The sequence below is a fragment of the Podarcis melisellensis genome (genome assembly GCF_964234715.1).
Source record: "Podarcis melisellensis genome assembly, chromosome: 6".
Taxonomy (NCBI): domain Eukaryota; kingdom Metazoa; phylum Chordata; class Lepidosauria; order Squamata; family Lacertidae; genus Podarcis; species Podarcis melisellensis.
The window spans coordinates 42,293,473-42,310,451 of NC_138538.1; the positions used below are offsets into that span (position 1 = coordinate 42,293,473).

General features: G+C 42.2%; 1 protein-coding gene across 1 annotated transcript in view; it reads left to right on the forward strand.

The window, feature by feature from the left end:
- The first annotated feature begins 2,027 nt into the window (after window positions 1–2,027).
- FMOD (fibromodulin) overlaps window positions 2,028–16,979 on the forward strand; it is a 72,162-nt gene continuing 57,210 nt past the window's right edge. Inside the window, exon 1 of the mRNA XM_081914579.1 lies at window positions 2,028–2,140. Within this exon, the coding sequence (XP_081770705.1) occupies window positions 2,138–2,140 (3 nt within the window). The 5' untranslated portion in view covers window positions 2,028–2,137. The remainder of the gene's footprint in view (window positions 2,141–16,979) is intronic.

The window sequence follows — 16,979 nt, forward strand, 5'->3', positions numbered from 1 at the left end:
GCCTGGCATGCTCTGGCTCATGGGGTCATAAAGAGTCGGACATAACTAAATGACTAAACTAACAAACATGTGCTCTAATACCACCATCTTGAATGCCCATCACTCGTGCTCCAGTGAGATCGAAGTTTCAAAATACATCTTGAGATTGAAAAAACAGTAGCTCCAATATTTTGTACTGATAATGCCCTGGAAGTGGTAGTTTATGGCGCAAGGATAGGTGTGTGCCATATGTACCATTGAAAAAAGAGAGTGTGACCTTTTAGAAGAGAATAGGGAGAAAGACATTCATGTAACAAAAGTTTTCTGAAGGATTCTAATGACTGCAGGTCTTTGGACAAGCTGGAGGGGGAAGGTTTGCTGAAAGTATAGTGACTATGAATCCATCCTATGCTACATCTCATCACACAATCTTGATACATCTTCTAGGATAAAACTGGAAAAATTGAGTGGGACAGAGATTGTCTACATCTTTATGACCATCTTTATTTTGAAAACATCTATTTTTGGATAAGTCATGGGATAAAGTCCAGAGTAGTTTGTAGATGTTCAGAACTCTGTCCATCCCGAAGCAGCATCCAATAGGTGCAAGTGTCATGGTTGCAGCTGCCTTGCCAAGAGAACACGTTATAAGTCTTGCTGGATCAACCAAATTTCCAGGGGGTTTAGTCTCCTGTTTCTCTGCAATGGCCAATAAGATGCCTCTGCTAAACAGCAGCACCCCTCCTTGAATCACAAAGCAGGCATGGGAAAGTTTGCCATGCCCTGACTGCTCTCAAACCTCCACAGCACAACATTTTTCGTAATTGCCTGGTGCCTGGTTGCAGGCACCTATGGTGGTCTGGATGAATGAGTTCAAAAGATGCTAGGCTTTTTATTCACCATCCCTTTAGTTTGTTAAAATGTTCTCCTATTTCCCAAGCTGTGATGCTGACAACTCATCATGCTGGGGGTTGTCTTCTCAATTCCTTCTGCAAAACCACCCCCTTTTGCAATCCTTCCAAATGTGCCATCTCCAAGGATGTCTTGTCACTGCCGCACTGTGAGAAATAAAATGCTTACATTAATTAATAACAATTTGGATGACATGTTAAATGTAGCAACACAACAAAGCAATGCCAAATTATTGCCCCCAATGGCGTGGTGGGAAAGCAAGTGAGGGTTTGTGCTTATTTACATAAAAAGGGATCAAAGTCTTTCTGCAGACTGACAACTAGTCCTCAATTCTCCAAGCACATGGGGTACTTCATGAGAATACTAGGGTAAATAAAGAAGATCAGCCCATTCACAGCATTAGAAATCGGGTCTCTTGAAAAGAAAACCTTCAAAATTCAAGTGTAGCAAACACCAGAGCCTGAATTATGAGGGATACTTCATAGCCTGCTGAGTGTTTTGACATGTGAGTGGTACTTATTGCAGCATTCTTCATTGCCAGTGGATATGTTTTTCATATTCTTAACATCTACTGTGATTTAATAGGTTGTCTAATCCACTGGTATACTCTGTCAGTCAAGTGTTTAAAGCTTTTGGGATGGTCTTAAGGGAGGGATTTCCGTATCTTGTTCTGATAGCCTCAGTTGTTGTGAGCGCTCTCTGTCTCTCATGTGGGAATAATGATGTTGCTGGATAGATGCAGGGAATAGCTCATGGAATGAATGGAAAGCAGAGACCTAAATATTATCTGCTGATGTGTACATGGATACTTGCTCAGTGACATAACTCTGGTCTTTCAACTGCTGCTAGTGGGAAAATGCCTGGGATGATAACTGAGGCTGTGACTTCAGCTTCCTGCAGCCACTTATCATGTAGTGAGATGAGTCTAGCCATGAGTGTTTGGCTGCAGACTCTTTATGGTCCAGAGATAACTTCTGAATGAACTATTAGCAGATCTGATTCTCATTATAGACCTCTGGTTCTGATTTTGATTATCTGGAAAGTATCTTATCAATGCAAGGAGCTTACATAATACCCTTTTCTTATGTACTGAATATTCCATTTCAATTCCAAATTTGAAAACAGCAATGCTGAAGCTGCCACTGTTTCTCCTGCATTCTGCTCTTCCCTGGATTAGTCATGGCGATGTTGTGCAGAGCTAGAAAAGAGAGGTGTTTTCTGACAGTGCTGAAAAAGTCCCTGAGAAATGGTAAGTAGATTTGGCTCAGCCACTATATACATTCCAAGATTTCTTGGAGCCTTTCTGGTATGTAAAAAGAATGCTAAGGAAAAACCAGAAATATGGGGCCATTTAAGTACAACCATTAATACCAGCGTGTCCAAGGATCTCATGATCTCCTGTCCTGCTCACACATGCAGAAATCAAATGATCTCCAGTCCCATGTGGTATAACTCCTGTAGGTGGGAGCAAATAAAACAGGTTTACTAAGGTATGAGCCTGCTTCTGTTTCCTTGCCAGATTGATAGAACCCTCTACTGCAAGATGCTGTTTGGGGGGTGTCAAATTGGAGTAGTGAATGCAGGGGGAACTAATCCATTACATCACTCCCACTGTAACTGCACAGCTTGTGAAGGGAAAAGGCATTGCAACCTATATATTGGGTGTCATATAGGAAGGTAGCTTTAACACATGTTTGACAGAGTGCCATCCCTTATTCCTGCTCACACCTTACTTTGTGGCAGGAGGAGGTCTGCCATAGAATCCCATGCTTGGATGAAGGACACAGAACACATTTGTAGAACAGAAGCTTTTTCACACTGAATATTTTTTTCAAGGTGATGATTATATTGGTTGGCTTGCCAGCAACTTCATGCAACCACACAGAGCCTTTGATGAGAGCTATTACTGTGAAGCATTCACTAGAGCTATGGAAGTCATAGCTCAAACATGATGCATCTGGTAATCATAGGGCTGAAGGAGTTCCAGAAGTCTCTGGAAAAATCAGTACCCAAAACCGTTTCCCAGGGTTTTTAAAGCTTTCCAAAGCCAGTAAGTCTGAAAAAGGATACATGTGACTATACACACCTCTCCATCCTCCATCAGTCAAGTGAGAATGATTATCACCATTCAGGAGGGTGTGGAGCAGTGCTGGTTTGGTGTGTGGCCTGGGGTGAGTCCTGAAGGCCATATAGAGAGTTCCAGTCCTCAGTCTAGGGACTCAGCTACATAGCTGCAAATAAAAGGTTTTAAATGTGTTGTAAAGTGCAATATACAAATGTGACACTAGATGGCAACAGTGAGCTATGTAAAATTCAACGTATTTTTCAAAGTGTTAAAAAACACCATTTTCACAGTGTTTTTTTTATATGTGTGTAGATTCCACCCAGGAGCCAAATTAGTCAGCCTCTGAGAAAGGCTGCTTTCCAAAGCACTCTGTTTGGTACACACTCCTGGGTAAGCACCCTCTTAATGCTAAGTAGAAATGATAGAGAGATGCTCAACCCAAAGAGACTGAGCTGATCTATTTCTCTGTTGGACTTCTCTCTGACATCTTCTGATGTAGCCCAATAGCTTATTGGGGACGATACACAGGATTCTTTCAGACAGTGCTATTCTCCATTCCCCACAATATAAAGTGACCTTTCCTCCTTTCCAGGAGCTGGAGCTTTTCTGCTAGTGCTTAAAACATGAGAGCTCACTTTATCCTCTATAAAGTTATCTATGGTGGGAAAGGGGGCAGAGCATGATATTAATTAGCTCTGTGTTTCACAGAACCAGAGTCAATGCTGGAAAGAATCCATCTTCTGTGATCCTACTGTGGAAATATGAGATAGTTCTTTATCCAAAGGCCTTGTGTTTCTTTCCTCCCCATGTGTTCCTTCAGCTGCCTCCAAAACTGTGCCCTGGTGTAGTCAATTTCACATCTCCTTTGAATTTTGTGGTACTAAGGGTAGAGGCTGCAGTGAGGTGAACACAGCAAACTGGATCCCCACCTTCAGTGAAGCTCCACAGTTATCAGTGCTGGGTCATGACTGAAGAGGGAATTGTCCTTATTGCTCAAGAAGAAAAACAACCCATCTGTACACCACCCAACCCACAGCTGTTCTTATCTCCCACACATTCTTCAGATGCTGTTTATTCACCACTGACATTAAGGCTGCCGGGAAAAGGAAAGTAATCCTCTTTTTCTAGTTTCATTCATATACAGTTAGTCCACATCCCCTGGCACTAATCCTAATGATCACCATCTTCCATTAAAGAATGAAGGCTGTGCCAGAAATGACAGCTGGTGCCACTTGTTGGAAATCTGTCTTATAGCCACAGCAACAGTTTCTGCAGTGGATGAAACAGGGGCTGTGAGGTCCTTGCAATGTGATGGGCAGCCAGCACTGGCTCACACACAAACAACATGGATATTTTTCAATGGAAATTCAAAGGTCACACACATCCCTAAAAGGAAAAGGTTGCTGACTCAATACCCTGGTGGTTCATCGGACTCATTGACACATGACATTGCCAAGTCCAGGAGCTAAGGAGGGCTCTTTTTCAACTAAATTGTTATCAGAGCAGAAGCCAGTGCAAAGATGCCTGTTAGGGCAACAGGACTTTCCATGCTGCCCTCCCCCCTGTGCCCCTGCCCCTCTAGGGTTGGGAGAACCCCCTGAATAGTGGAGGAGGGATGGAGATCATTCCACCAGGCAAGCAGAAATCTCCTTGGTGCTATGCTGAATACAACTCAAAGACTGAACAATAGAAGTGAGTAGGTGTGCAAAATGAATGCCAAGCACATTGACAACTACAGTAATCATGACAATAAATGTAGATTTCTTCCCCCCTTCTCTTTCCCTCCTTTATTTAATATGATATAAAGAAATATAAAGAATATTACAAGCACCATACAAATCTCATCCATTCTTACTGCAACACAGCTGACGTAAATACTTGTATTTCTGCTTTTTTTATATACTTTATTTAAATTATTAATCTTAATTGTTGGAAAGCCCATTGCATTTTTGGATATATTGAACTACTTTTATAATAACAAAACATAACAAAATTTCCTCCGGTTCATCTCATCTTTGATTTCCTTCTTCATTCTGTTTTGATTGATAGGAGCTTGAGATAGTGAGTTCATTTGATCCAAGTACATTGCAAAGGTTTAGATTATCTCCTCTAGATCATCTCCTCTGCAATTGCTTTATAGGTCGTTAAAGAATCAAGTCCTTCCCACTGTCTGACAGTGCTTTCATATGAAGTAATATGAACAGGCCATGTAGCTTCTCCTTTGTTGTATTCATAGATACAACACTCATTTGAGCACATGCAATGAATGGATGGTACAATGACTTAATGTTTTGATTACTGTCCAATAACTACATACCTTGAAGTAGTGCACTGAGTGACCTCTATTCCTTTATTGTGGGGAAATGGTAATACTAAAGTGTCCTGTGTCTAGCTTGCTTCTTGCTGACCTTGACCAGCACCTTGACTACATGTTGTGGGCTACGGTTTCCATGATGACTAACCTGCATTACTATCCATGCTACCTAATAATATGTCCTAGTGAACGAAATGGGGACTACGCCTGTAGACATACATAGGATTGCATTGCTAGGCTGCAGACATAATAATAATAATAATAATTTATTATTTATACCCCGCCCATCTGGCTGAGTTTCCCCAGCCACTCTGGGTGAGTAAATCATTTCTAATTCTAATTAGACATGTATTGTGCTGTTAACCTTTCAAGAGGAAGGTTCCAAACGAAAACAACCTTGGCAAGTTATTTCTTTATTGATTGTGCTAGTTATTAGTATGACCATATTTATTAAAATTTCACGTGCTGAGTAAATGCTTGCTGGCTGATTGTCTCCAAAATAAATGTTTTGTAATAATCTTCTCCAACTAAAGCAATATACCACTGCTGAGGCAGCCAAAAATAGTCCCTTGCCACCAATTAAAAAGCATTTCATTAGGTAATTTAATGAAACACTAATTATTAAACCCACATGGGTCTTTATGATCCTCTCCCAGAAACTTGTTTACAAAGGAAACTATAACCAGCCCAGTGATCTTTAATCTTTCAGCCATTGGACTGAACTTCAGATTAAGTGACCCAGATCAAGAGTAATCACGTTCTTCCAGCTGAGATTATTTTACCATTATTTATTTTGGGTGTTTATAATATTTCTTTTGAGTCATTAAAAGAAAAGTGCAACTGGCATTTCATCTTGCGCTGCTGTTGCTTTCTACGTAGCTGTTGATGCAGGCAGATATTATCAGCTACAATCTCAGCTAAAGCATCCATGAGTGGTGGCTATTCAACCTCTGCTTAAAAACCTCCAAGGAAGGAGAGCCCACACGTGCATAAAACAAAAATTACCAAAAAAAGTGCACTCTTATTTCAAGGAAAACATGTCCAAGTAGCACTGCCCCCCAAAACCCCACTGCTCAGGGAAGTATCAGACATGCAACTGTATGAGTTCAGTGGTGGCCAGACCAGATCTGGGTGAAAGTGAGCAAGACACTGTTCCCCAGCCCCTCATCCCAAATAGGAACCATAACAAAGCTATCCACAGTTTCAGTGTTCTTATTCTGGCTCTAATTTGTTATTTGTCGGTCTTTTCCAACCCCAACCTCAATTCATCTGTGAAAAGAAAGAATGTCAAGCTCCAGAGCCATTCATAAAAAATGTTAATTGAGACCATACCTAAATATCCACCCATCCCAGCCCGCTAAACTTGGCTCGCATCAGTTTCATCTACTGCTGCATCCTGTGCCTCTCAGCTTGTGTTTCCAATCCGCAGGATAACATCAATTTCCACACCAGCAGGAATTCATCTCAAAGGCAGAACTTTTGCATGGCTTCCCAGTCTTAAAGCCCAATCAAATCAAAAATTTATAAGGGTATTTTAAATAACAGAAAACACCTCTTTGACAAAACACAAGGCATCTGTTTAAAGGGACCCTTTATCCTCTTCCAGCTTTCAGCAAGAGGCACTATAAACTCAGCCAGGACATGTTTCTGTTCAGGTGATGGGGTGGAGGATGGAATAGTATGAATCAGCCACACCTCCAGTTCAGCCATTTTAATAGCTTTTTCAGTACAGTATTCCCACTCAGGGTTGGAGGGGGTCATTCTCTCTGTTTGAATTAACATGTCAGTAGTGATTTAGCAAGAGCATTTCTAAGGAGATCTTGTCTCAGCCACAGAGCAAATGGAGCACGCGGGGCACCTTTGTAGCACAGCTCCAGAGGCCCTCTTTGCTGTTATTGACATTTCTTTGAATTTAACAAAGCAGAGGTTAATAATGACTAAAGAGAATAGTTCAGACACAGGTTTGCATTTCGCTCTTTGCTTTTCTCTGTGTTTCCTTAGAGACGGGTAGGAAAGATCAAGAGATCCCTCTTGCTTGAATTGTCTTCCTTGGGCTTGCTGTTGCCTTAAATAATGACACACACACACCGTTTCGTTAAGGTCCTGCTGTTGGAATTCGCAGAAACAGCAGCTTGGGGGGTATATTTTGCTTGGAACTGCCGCATTTTACAGCATGCAAGTAACTACTGCCTTAGCAAGGGAGCCTGTTTAAGCACTGACATGCCTTCTCCTCAATATGGTCCTGACAGTCTTTACTGGCCCCAAACTGTGCTTAGTGCTCAACAAATAAACTCTGTATAATCCTTTCCCCCAAAAGGTAGGAGACTGCCTCTATCTAAAAGACTGCAAATGAAGAAATAAATGGTTACCAGGGGTGTCTGTGCCAAAAAAGGATGTCTAAATGGGATAGTATGTGTAAAGATAATGGGCTGAATTCAACTAAAGAGCTGTGCTAACAGGAGCCAGCATGAGGCTTGCTAGTGCAGTGGGGTTTCCCTCTTTCTCCCTTCACAACTCCATGCCTCCTAAAATTGGCTTGTGGGGAAGGGGTCAGGAGAACCCCCGGAACATAGAATAATAGAATTGTAGAGTTGGAAGGGACCACAAGGTTCATCTAGTCTAACCTCTTTCAGTGCAGGAATCTTTTGCCCAATGTGGGGCTTAACCCACAACGGTGACATTAAGAGTCTCATGTTCTACTTGAAAATGATTTACAGATGGTATTTAACTCCAAGTAGGCTTGCTAAGATGTGTAAGACTGAATCAGATAAGTGCTGGAGATGCAAAGAGGTAGAGGGAACGTTCTATCATATGTGGTGGACTTGTAAAAGGGTAAAAGAATATTGGGAAATGATCCATAATGAATGGGGGGGAATGTTTAAAAGTACTTTCCCCACAAAAACAGAGCCTTTTCTGTTGGGGATGATTCAGACTGAAATTCCCAGGTATCAAAAAAGGTTATTTATGTATGCTACTACTGCGGCCCGTGTTTTGTTAGCCCAAAAATGGAAAACGAGTGAGGTCCCAACCAAAGAAAAATGGCAGCTTAAGTTGACAGAATATACACAGCTTGCAGACTTAACATATAGAATACAAGAACAAGAAGAACATGCGTTTAGAGAAGATTGGAAAATGTTTATTGAATATATGGGAAATTATTGTGTACAGCTGAAAACGCTGGCAGCATTAAGATAAATCCAACAGTGTAAATAAGATTTGATGGATGTAATAATGGAATACTGATTGGTATAGTTTTTGTAAAATATGCAGGGGTTTATGATACGTAAAATGAACCATGGAAAGAGAAGAAGGGAAGTCATTGACATCTTAAGGATGTATAAATGAGTACTTTAAATTGTAAAATAGAATATATATTTTACAACAGTATTTATAGGAACTCAAACACTGAGATCCTGCTCTGTTCCAGTAACAAGAAGCCGAAAGCACCAGCCTGAAGATGACGAGTGAGACCTCGTCGAAACGTCGCCTAGACACCCCAACTTTTACACGGGAAGACACCCGAGGACACCAAAACCTGCATATATATATATATATATATGAATGAGTCTCATGTTCTACTAACTGAGCTTGGGGAGAGGGGAGGCAAGATCATTCCCTCATGCAAGCAGAAGTGCTTGAGCTGACAGAGCCATTCATTTAGCACTCCTTTGCATTCCAGCTTGGGTATTTTTCAGGGGGTTGAATATGCTCTCTCTATACATCTAGCCCTGGTAATCCACAGGCTCCAGCACTTGCCCCATGACCATCTGAACTGCAGACACTGGCACTCGTGGACCCAGCGTGCATCATCCAAAATGTCATGTTATCATAGTCATCTCCCACCACCATTATTTAGGTTTTTTTAATTAAATGTATATCCCATCCTTCCTCCAAAAGGGGCCCCAGAATGGCAGGCCACAAGTGATAAAGCAATAAGCAGAAAACATCTCAAAAACAATTCCAGTACAGATGTAGGCTGGGAAAGAGCTCTGCTTAAAAGGCTTGGTGGAAGAGGAACATCTTCAGTAGCCACCAGAGACAACAGGGATGGAACCTGTCTAATGCTTAAGAGGAGGGTATTCCAAAGGGTAGATGCCACCACACTGAAGATCCAATTCCTACATTTTGTGGAACAGGCCTTCTGGCAAGATGGTGTTCTCCCCTGTAGAGAACAATGATTGATTGGGTATAAAAGAGATGAGATCTTTCAGGTATTCTGATCGAAAGTCGTATATACCAAAACTTAAGTAGAAACTTAAGTCCAGTGACTAAATGACAGTCAGTGCAATTCTTTCAGCACCCAGTGCAATACTTTCTTATCTAGAAGCAACAACTAATGGAGGGAAATGGCTTTGAAACTGAGGGTCTGGAAATCTTTGGGGTTAATGCTATAAACCTGCAAAAAAAACAACCCAAAAATCATACAAATGTCCCATGAGTCATGCCACTGTCACATCTAGTCATAACCTGAATTTTGTCCATAAAGTGATAATAGAGCACAGATGGACATCTGTGGCCCTCCACATGTTAATGGATTCCAGCTCCCATCAGTGTTGTTTGACATGGCCAATGCTCAGAGAAGAGGAGAGGTGAAGTCCAACAACAACTGGAGGTTCACAGGCTTCCCAGCCCTGTAACGGAGTATTTATAGTTCAATACTCTGGGTGACTCATCAATTTCAGGAGGAAGGCACCTGTGTTTTATCCAGCCTGAATTTTCTGGACACTCCTGATCAGATATAGGAAACACAAGCTTTCACATAATTTAAAGGCTATCTAGAGCTTCTCATCATGCAGAGAAGGTGGAGCATGAGAAAAGCACTACTGGCTGACTCTGCGCTGTGTGACCATAGGGAGACCTGCATCATGGTTAGGGAATGAACTGGGCTGCAGTTTATAATTCTGCCAAGCCTTTCACCTTCTCAAGCTCCAACATTCAATAACAAATCTTTTCTGAATTACACAGATGGAAAATAAATGCCTCTCCAAGTCTGAGGACTCCAGATATTTTAATTTTGAGAATTTATTTATTTTTTGCTTTCAAAAGAAATGCACTGGAAGGAAAGAAGGAGGCAAACGAGAATTGTTGCCAAGGTAGTAAAACCAGCTGTCAAAAGTATTCCCAGAACATACTCCAGGAGCACCAATCACGGCTGCCTGAGGCCACTGCTGTGTTTGTTGTGGAGAGTTTTACTGCGGGATTGGAGGCTGGCCAGTTCAGGCAACTCTGTGGGACAGGAGGCCCAGCATTTAGGGAACCTAAGACCAACCCTCCTCCAAAAAAAACCCTCATATTAAACTTTCATCCCAGTCCTAGCCAGTCCTAGCCAGTATAGCAACTGTTAGCTCATATATCACTCTCCATATTAAGAATGGCATCCTATAAACTTTTCAGTAAAACTGAACAGCTGTTGCCATGGAAAGGGCTTGCCTTTTTTGTTGGAAAGAAGCAGCTTCCATCTCTGGGTTTACAAGCAGGAAAGAAATCTGTTAGAGCAGAGATGGCGAAGAGGCATCCTTCTAGATGTTGTTGGGCTTGCCCTCCAACATGTCTACAGTCTTTGTCATGCTGGCTCATGCTGATGGAACCCATCAACAACTTATGATCATCCAGATGTTGCTAGACCACAACCTAGACCACCACTCACATCTCACAAAGGCCAATCTAGGCACAGCACTGGAAGGAGAGCCTATCCTCTCCTCTTGCTTTTTCTTCTTGCTTTTCTTACTGCAGTTCCTATTTTCTATATGTTTTAAATATATGGAGCCAAGTGTGCCTGTTCAAGCCCTCTGACCTGTTCTGTAATAAGCAATCTGTGTGATGAACCTGAGTTTCCACTTTTGCTTAGCAACAGAAGGGAAAACCATGTGGGATCAGAGTGAGGCCCACCTAATGTGGTATAGTGGTTAGTTTCAGACTAGGACCTGAGAGACCAAGGTTCAAATCCCCATGAAGCTCACTGTACAGTGGTACCTCGGGTTAAGTACTTAATTCGTTCCGGAGGTCCATTCTTAACCTGAAACTTTTCTTAACCTGAAGCACCACTTTAGCTAATGGGGTCTCCTGCTGCTGCGCCACCGGAGCACAATTTCTATTCTCATCCTGAAGCAAAGTTCTTAACCTGAAGCACTATTTCTGGGTTAGTGGAGTCTGTAACCTGAAGTGTATGTAACCTGAAATGTATGTAACCTGAGGTACCACTGTACAGCTTTAGGTCGGTCTCTCTCTCTTAGTCTCACTACCTCTCAGGGCTGTAGTGAGGAAAAATGAGGGGAGAATCGCATATGCTACCTTGAACATTCTAGAATATAAGGTGGGATATAAATATGATAAAAAATAATAGTACAATAATTAAAAATAGCTTATTACCAGCTCCTTATCTCCAAGGTCCATACGCCAGCTACAGCAATGAAAACACAACATTAAAAAGAGTTTAAAACAATTCGCACTATAAAAGGTAAAGGTAAGGTACTCCTGCCCGTACGGGCCAGTCTTGACAGACTCTAGGGTTGTGCGCTCATCTCACTCTATAGGCCAGGAGCCAGCGCTGTCCGCAGACACTTCCGGGTCACGTGGCCAGCGTGACAAGCTGCATCTGGCGAGCCAGCGCAGCACACGGAACGCCGTTTACCTTCCCGCTGGTAAGCAGTCCCTATTTATCTACTTGCACCCGGGGGTGCTTTCGAACTGCTAGGTTGGCAGGTGCTGGGACCGAACAATGGGAGCGCACCCCGCCGCGGGGATTCGAACCACCAACCATGCGATTGGCAAGTCCTAGGCACTGAGGTTTTACCCACAGCGCCACCCGCGTCCCCCATTCACACTATAGTGTAGCATTATTTGTGAGAATCTTAGCTAATCAGCAAGGGCTAAATAATCCACTAGACACTGACCTGCAGTCCACCAGTGGAATATGGACTACATTTTGTCCAGCCTGGCTGTACATGATTCATAAGTGGTATATGATATATACAAAGGAAAATCATCAGAGAATATGCTATATTCATTGCTGGGACTTCCAAACAAGTTAGAAGTTACTGTTTCACAGCCTTTCCTCAGTTAGCAATCAGAGGTCTGCCCTCTGACCAAACTCTAAACACTGTGCCCTAAAATGGAAACTTGTCTGGGCTTGATAAAGCAGACAGAAACGATTTTGGGAGCCAAAAAAGACTTTGCCTTTAATCACAATTGTATGATTCAGCATCCCTGGTGCCCATAATTCATTGTAATATCTGGATAAGCACACACTATGAGAGAGGATTGTGGGGGTAAAGCAAAGGATTGAGAAGGAGGCTGTTTATGGGTGTCCACGCACAAAAGCTGAATAAATGGTTTATCTGTTGATGCAGACTGGGCCTGGAAAGTTTATCTTTGTGAAAGAGTTCTGTTTTTCATAGAGGAAATGAGACAGCGAGAGTTTAATAGGAAATAAAAACACATAAAGAGAAACTAAGGAGGCTGGCCTGGAAAAATCCAATCCATCCAGCTGTCTGGCCAGCTGTCCCAGACATAAGGAACAATTCCTGCAGCTGCTTTGCCATCGCTGGTATCTCAAGTCTCCCTCCCCTCAACACGGAAAGGTGAAAATAAGGAGGTTTTGTATCACCATCTGCAACTGCATGCCTGTCTTGACAATCTCTCCTTTCTTGACAATCTGGTGTAGACAGAAAACAGCTGCTCTGATTCACACCAGAACTGGTTGTGGAATAGACAAGAACCATGACAAGAGCTCATCAGAGTTATATGGTTTCCAAATAGCGAAGCGAGACACAAAAGGCTCCTAAACCTTTAAGAGCAGTATAAAATAGGGGTGGGCAACCACTCTGTGCTGGGATCAAATAGTGAGGCATGGCAGGGTGATTTTATCCCTCCCTTTGGCTGAACTACAATATCAGCAAAGTGTCCTGAGTTAAGACAAGGCCCCCACAAAGCCTGCTCTGCTACCCTACAAAATCTATCAGCTTTGCAAAACAAGGCTGTCTAAATGCTAGCTATAGAGGTTTGGATGAGAAAAGGGAAAGCTTTGTTAACATTTAAAAAAATGTACACTGCTCTTACGTTACACACATAAGTAAGCATCATTCTGGTGAGAATTATCAAAGCCCTCCGCTGGTAACACAGGCCACTCTATCTATCATCTATCTATCTATCTATCTATCTATCTATCATCTATCTATCTATCTATCATCTATCTATCTATCTATCTATCATCTATCATCATTTATCTATCATCTATATTTATACACCACCTTTCCTTCCATGAAGTTTAAGGTGATGTGCATTGTTATGTACTGAAGTTCTCACCCTGGGCCAGCAGGCAGATACTGTAGATAGTTTTCACTCAGGTCCACATATGCAAATAAGGAATTGAAAGTGACATTCAGTGATTGGATAGTTACAGAAAGTGGTTACTGTTGCTTTGTAGTTGAGTTCTATATAAGCAGGTTGGCTGAACCCTTCAGCCCAGTTCTGTTCTGGCCTGTGAATAAACAAGAGCTGTTTGAAGAATTGCTGTGTCATCTGATATGTTCACCCTCAACCTAACATGTATGGTTCTCCTCCTCCCCAACTTATCCCCACAGCAACCCTGTGAGTTAAGTTAGGCTGAGAGATGTTGACTGCCCCAAGGCCACCCATGGCTGAGTTGGGATTTGAACACTGGTTTCCACTCCCAAGTCCTAGTAAAACACACTAACCATTACACCACACTGGCTTGTGTGCATGCTGGCTGGGGCAGATGGGAGCAGGAGAGCAACATGAACATGGATTAAAGTAGGTTGGGGATACAGTACAAAAACCTGGACTTCAGAAGTAAAAATACAAACCTGGTTTAAGACACAGACTTTTGAGTGTACTCTTGCTTAAGAACTCTATTATTAAACTTATTGTGCATTTAAACACATAAACACACCAAACACCCTGTTTTTAAATACCAGCCATCTCTGAATATTTAGTTTACAATGATGAAGCAATTCCTTTAAAATGATGCAACACTAGAGAATAGACTTGTGCTAAGGAAAAACTTCCCGTGACTAAAATTGACTCAGAATTTCTGGCTTCTAAACACATACTTGGCACATATCAGCAAATCATCTATAGCAATTTTCCATTTGTATCTGTGAGGAAAATGTTGTGCTCTTCATTATGCTCCACATTTCAAATTGTCACTTTCCCCGGTGGGTGGGAGAAGGGTCACTGTTCCTCATTTCAACAGACAAGCTGTGCATATATATCTATGCAAAGCAGAGGTGGGAGAAGACAGCCTCTGAGAATTTTCATCAGCTCAAAAGTCAGAGAGCATCATTGGGCTGAAATCTGATAAGCTAATGAGTCTGAACACAAAGTGCGGTATTTTGTTTATATTTCCCACTACGCTCTTGCTTTTTCTTTCTGAAGGGGTAAACCAAGGCGGCTAACACAACACTATCAACAACAATTTGTAAGATGACAATTCAGACTCACAGAAACAGGATCAGGATGCCATATGATTCCAATCTGGCAATTAGGTGCAAAATCTTTAATAGCTGGAAACACAGCTTAAAGCTAGCAGTACACTGGCCCAATTCACACTCATTGTAACCCATAGTTAGTTGTTTACTGCTCTAGCTCTCAGAAGAAACAAGCATTTATCTCTATGTTCTAACTGGGCCATGGTTTGTTTTGCTCAAACCGTTTTCAGTAAGCCAAGAACAAACTCTGGAAACCATCTAGAAGTTGTGGTTTGTTTGGAGTGTGACAAACCACAGTCCCCACTATGGTTAACCATGATGTGTGAATGAGGCCACTGTCTAATACTACAGCTGCCTTTTACTGAGCAAGACTATTGATCCAACAAACGGGATGTGTATAGATGTCAGAAGAGGATATATTTGTTAGATATTATCCTTCCTTCCTCACGTTTGTGAGTTCAACAGAGTGTCATCCTTTTGCAGCTTAAAGGGAAACTCAGATAGGTTAGTTTTAGCTTTTAGTTTAAGTAATCCAGAATGCTTTAAGGTAGACTGGATTTTCCTGTTATTTCCCCCTTTTCTTCCCCTTAAAACAATAATCACACAAACAATCTTGTAAAAGGCAAATTTCCTCACTCTGAGTACTCGCTGAAGAGTAACAGATGCAGCTTTGTTAAGGAAGGCTTAAAGTGGTAATTCAGCTACAAAGACATACTTAAGTCTAGTTTAAACTGGTATGGCAGATATTCTCACATTGCTGGCAGAGTGGAAAGAGGTGGGGAAAGGGGGTGCCCAGGCAGGTAGAAGATTATAGGGTTGCCATATTTTGAAGACCAAAAAAAAGAGGACAGATTTGCCAGTGGGAGAGCGGCATGTCCAGGAAAACCAAGACATTTGGCAATCCTAGTATATAGCTATGCCCTCCCGCTGTCAGGGCACAGTGGGAGTGTCTTTCACAGAGTCCTCTCTAGCAATCTCACATGAAAACACTGGGAGCTTCGCCTCCTATCATGCGCCTATCTAGCAAAACATGAATTGTTTGTTTGACTGCATTTAAATATCCCACACTAAGCCAGATCTATCTTTGCCTATTCTGGTAGCTGTCAGACCAGTCTTTCCAGCCCTACCACTTGGGACTCTTAGCTGGCCATACCGGGATCTGAACCTAGGATCTTCTGCATGGGTTTGCACTTTACCCATGGCCCATGTATTTGCAGGTGTCCCACAGGCATCTGGTTGGCCACTGTGGGTCCAGTATGCTGGTTTGATGGCCTGATCCAGCAGATTCTTCTGATGTCCCTATGATCTTTCACCCAGATTTACAAAACAAACCTTTACACCCTGAGCACACTGTCCAAGCATCCCTATTTTCTGATAGCTGTCCCTGGTAAATTGCTGCCTCTCTTTCGTTCGTATTTTTGCCTGTAGGAGATAACATCTTGGAATTTTGTTAGTATGAGTTGCTAAAGTTGCCATTCTGCAGTGTTTGGCTCCCTCCCCAGGATCTCTGGAAGTTAAATTTCTGAGTGGGTATTGATAATAGAAGGCTCTTATCTCTATTTATATGCAGAAGCATATAAATGTGCACACAAAAACACTTAATCACCATTCAGTGCACAACCTGCTATTGGTAAAAGAAAAAGAAAAAAGAGGTATATTGTAGATTACTCTAGGTAGCACAAACTGCATGACAAGTAAGTTTGTAGATTACATATGGCATGGCAATTTATCAGAGGGTCAGGAGGAAGGTGGAGGATCTTACCAGCATTTCCTTGTCATGGTCAAAGCGTCTCCCATTAAGATTTAGGTTGACAGTGACTTCCACCCTCTGCAGAGTCTGGATCCACCAACCTTCAGAGCCTGATGGATCCAGTTGCTTTCCAGGCAGCACTGGGGACTTTTCCTGCTGACAGGTCTGGTAATTCTATTGAAGCCCTGTTTGTTCTCTAGAACATGGAAGTGTTCCATGATAAAATTCAGTGACTGAATGTTCCACATGATAATAGGAGTTCTGCTTGCCAGATGGAACAATCTCCTCCCACCTGTGCACACTGCGCTGTGGGTTCTCCTGACCCCCCCAGAATCACCCAAAGTAGCACCACCTTGAGCACTTCTGCTGCCTTAGGAAGCTGCTTCTCCACACAAGTGGAGGAAGACTCTACTGACTCCTTGGTGTCTTGTTCAGCAGAGCCTCACAGGGGGGTATCAGACTGTTTACATTCTGGTCCAAAGGAAGTGATGGAACTTGTAGTAGCTCACC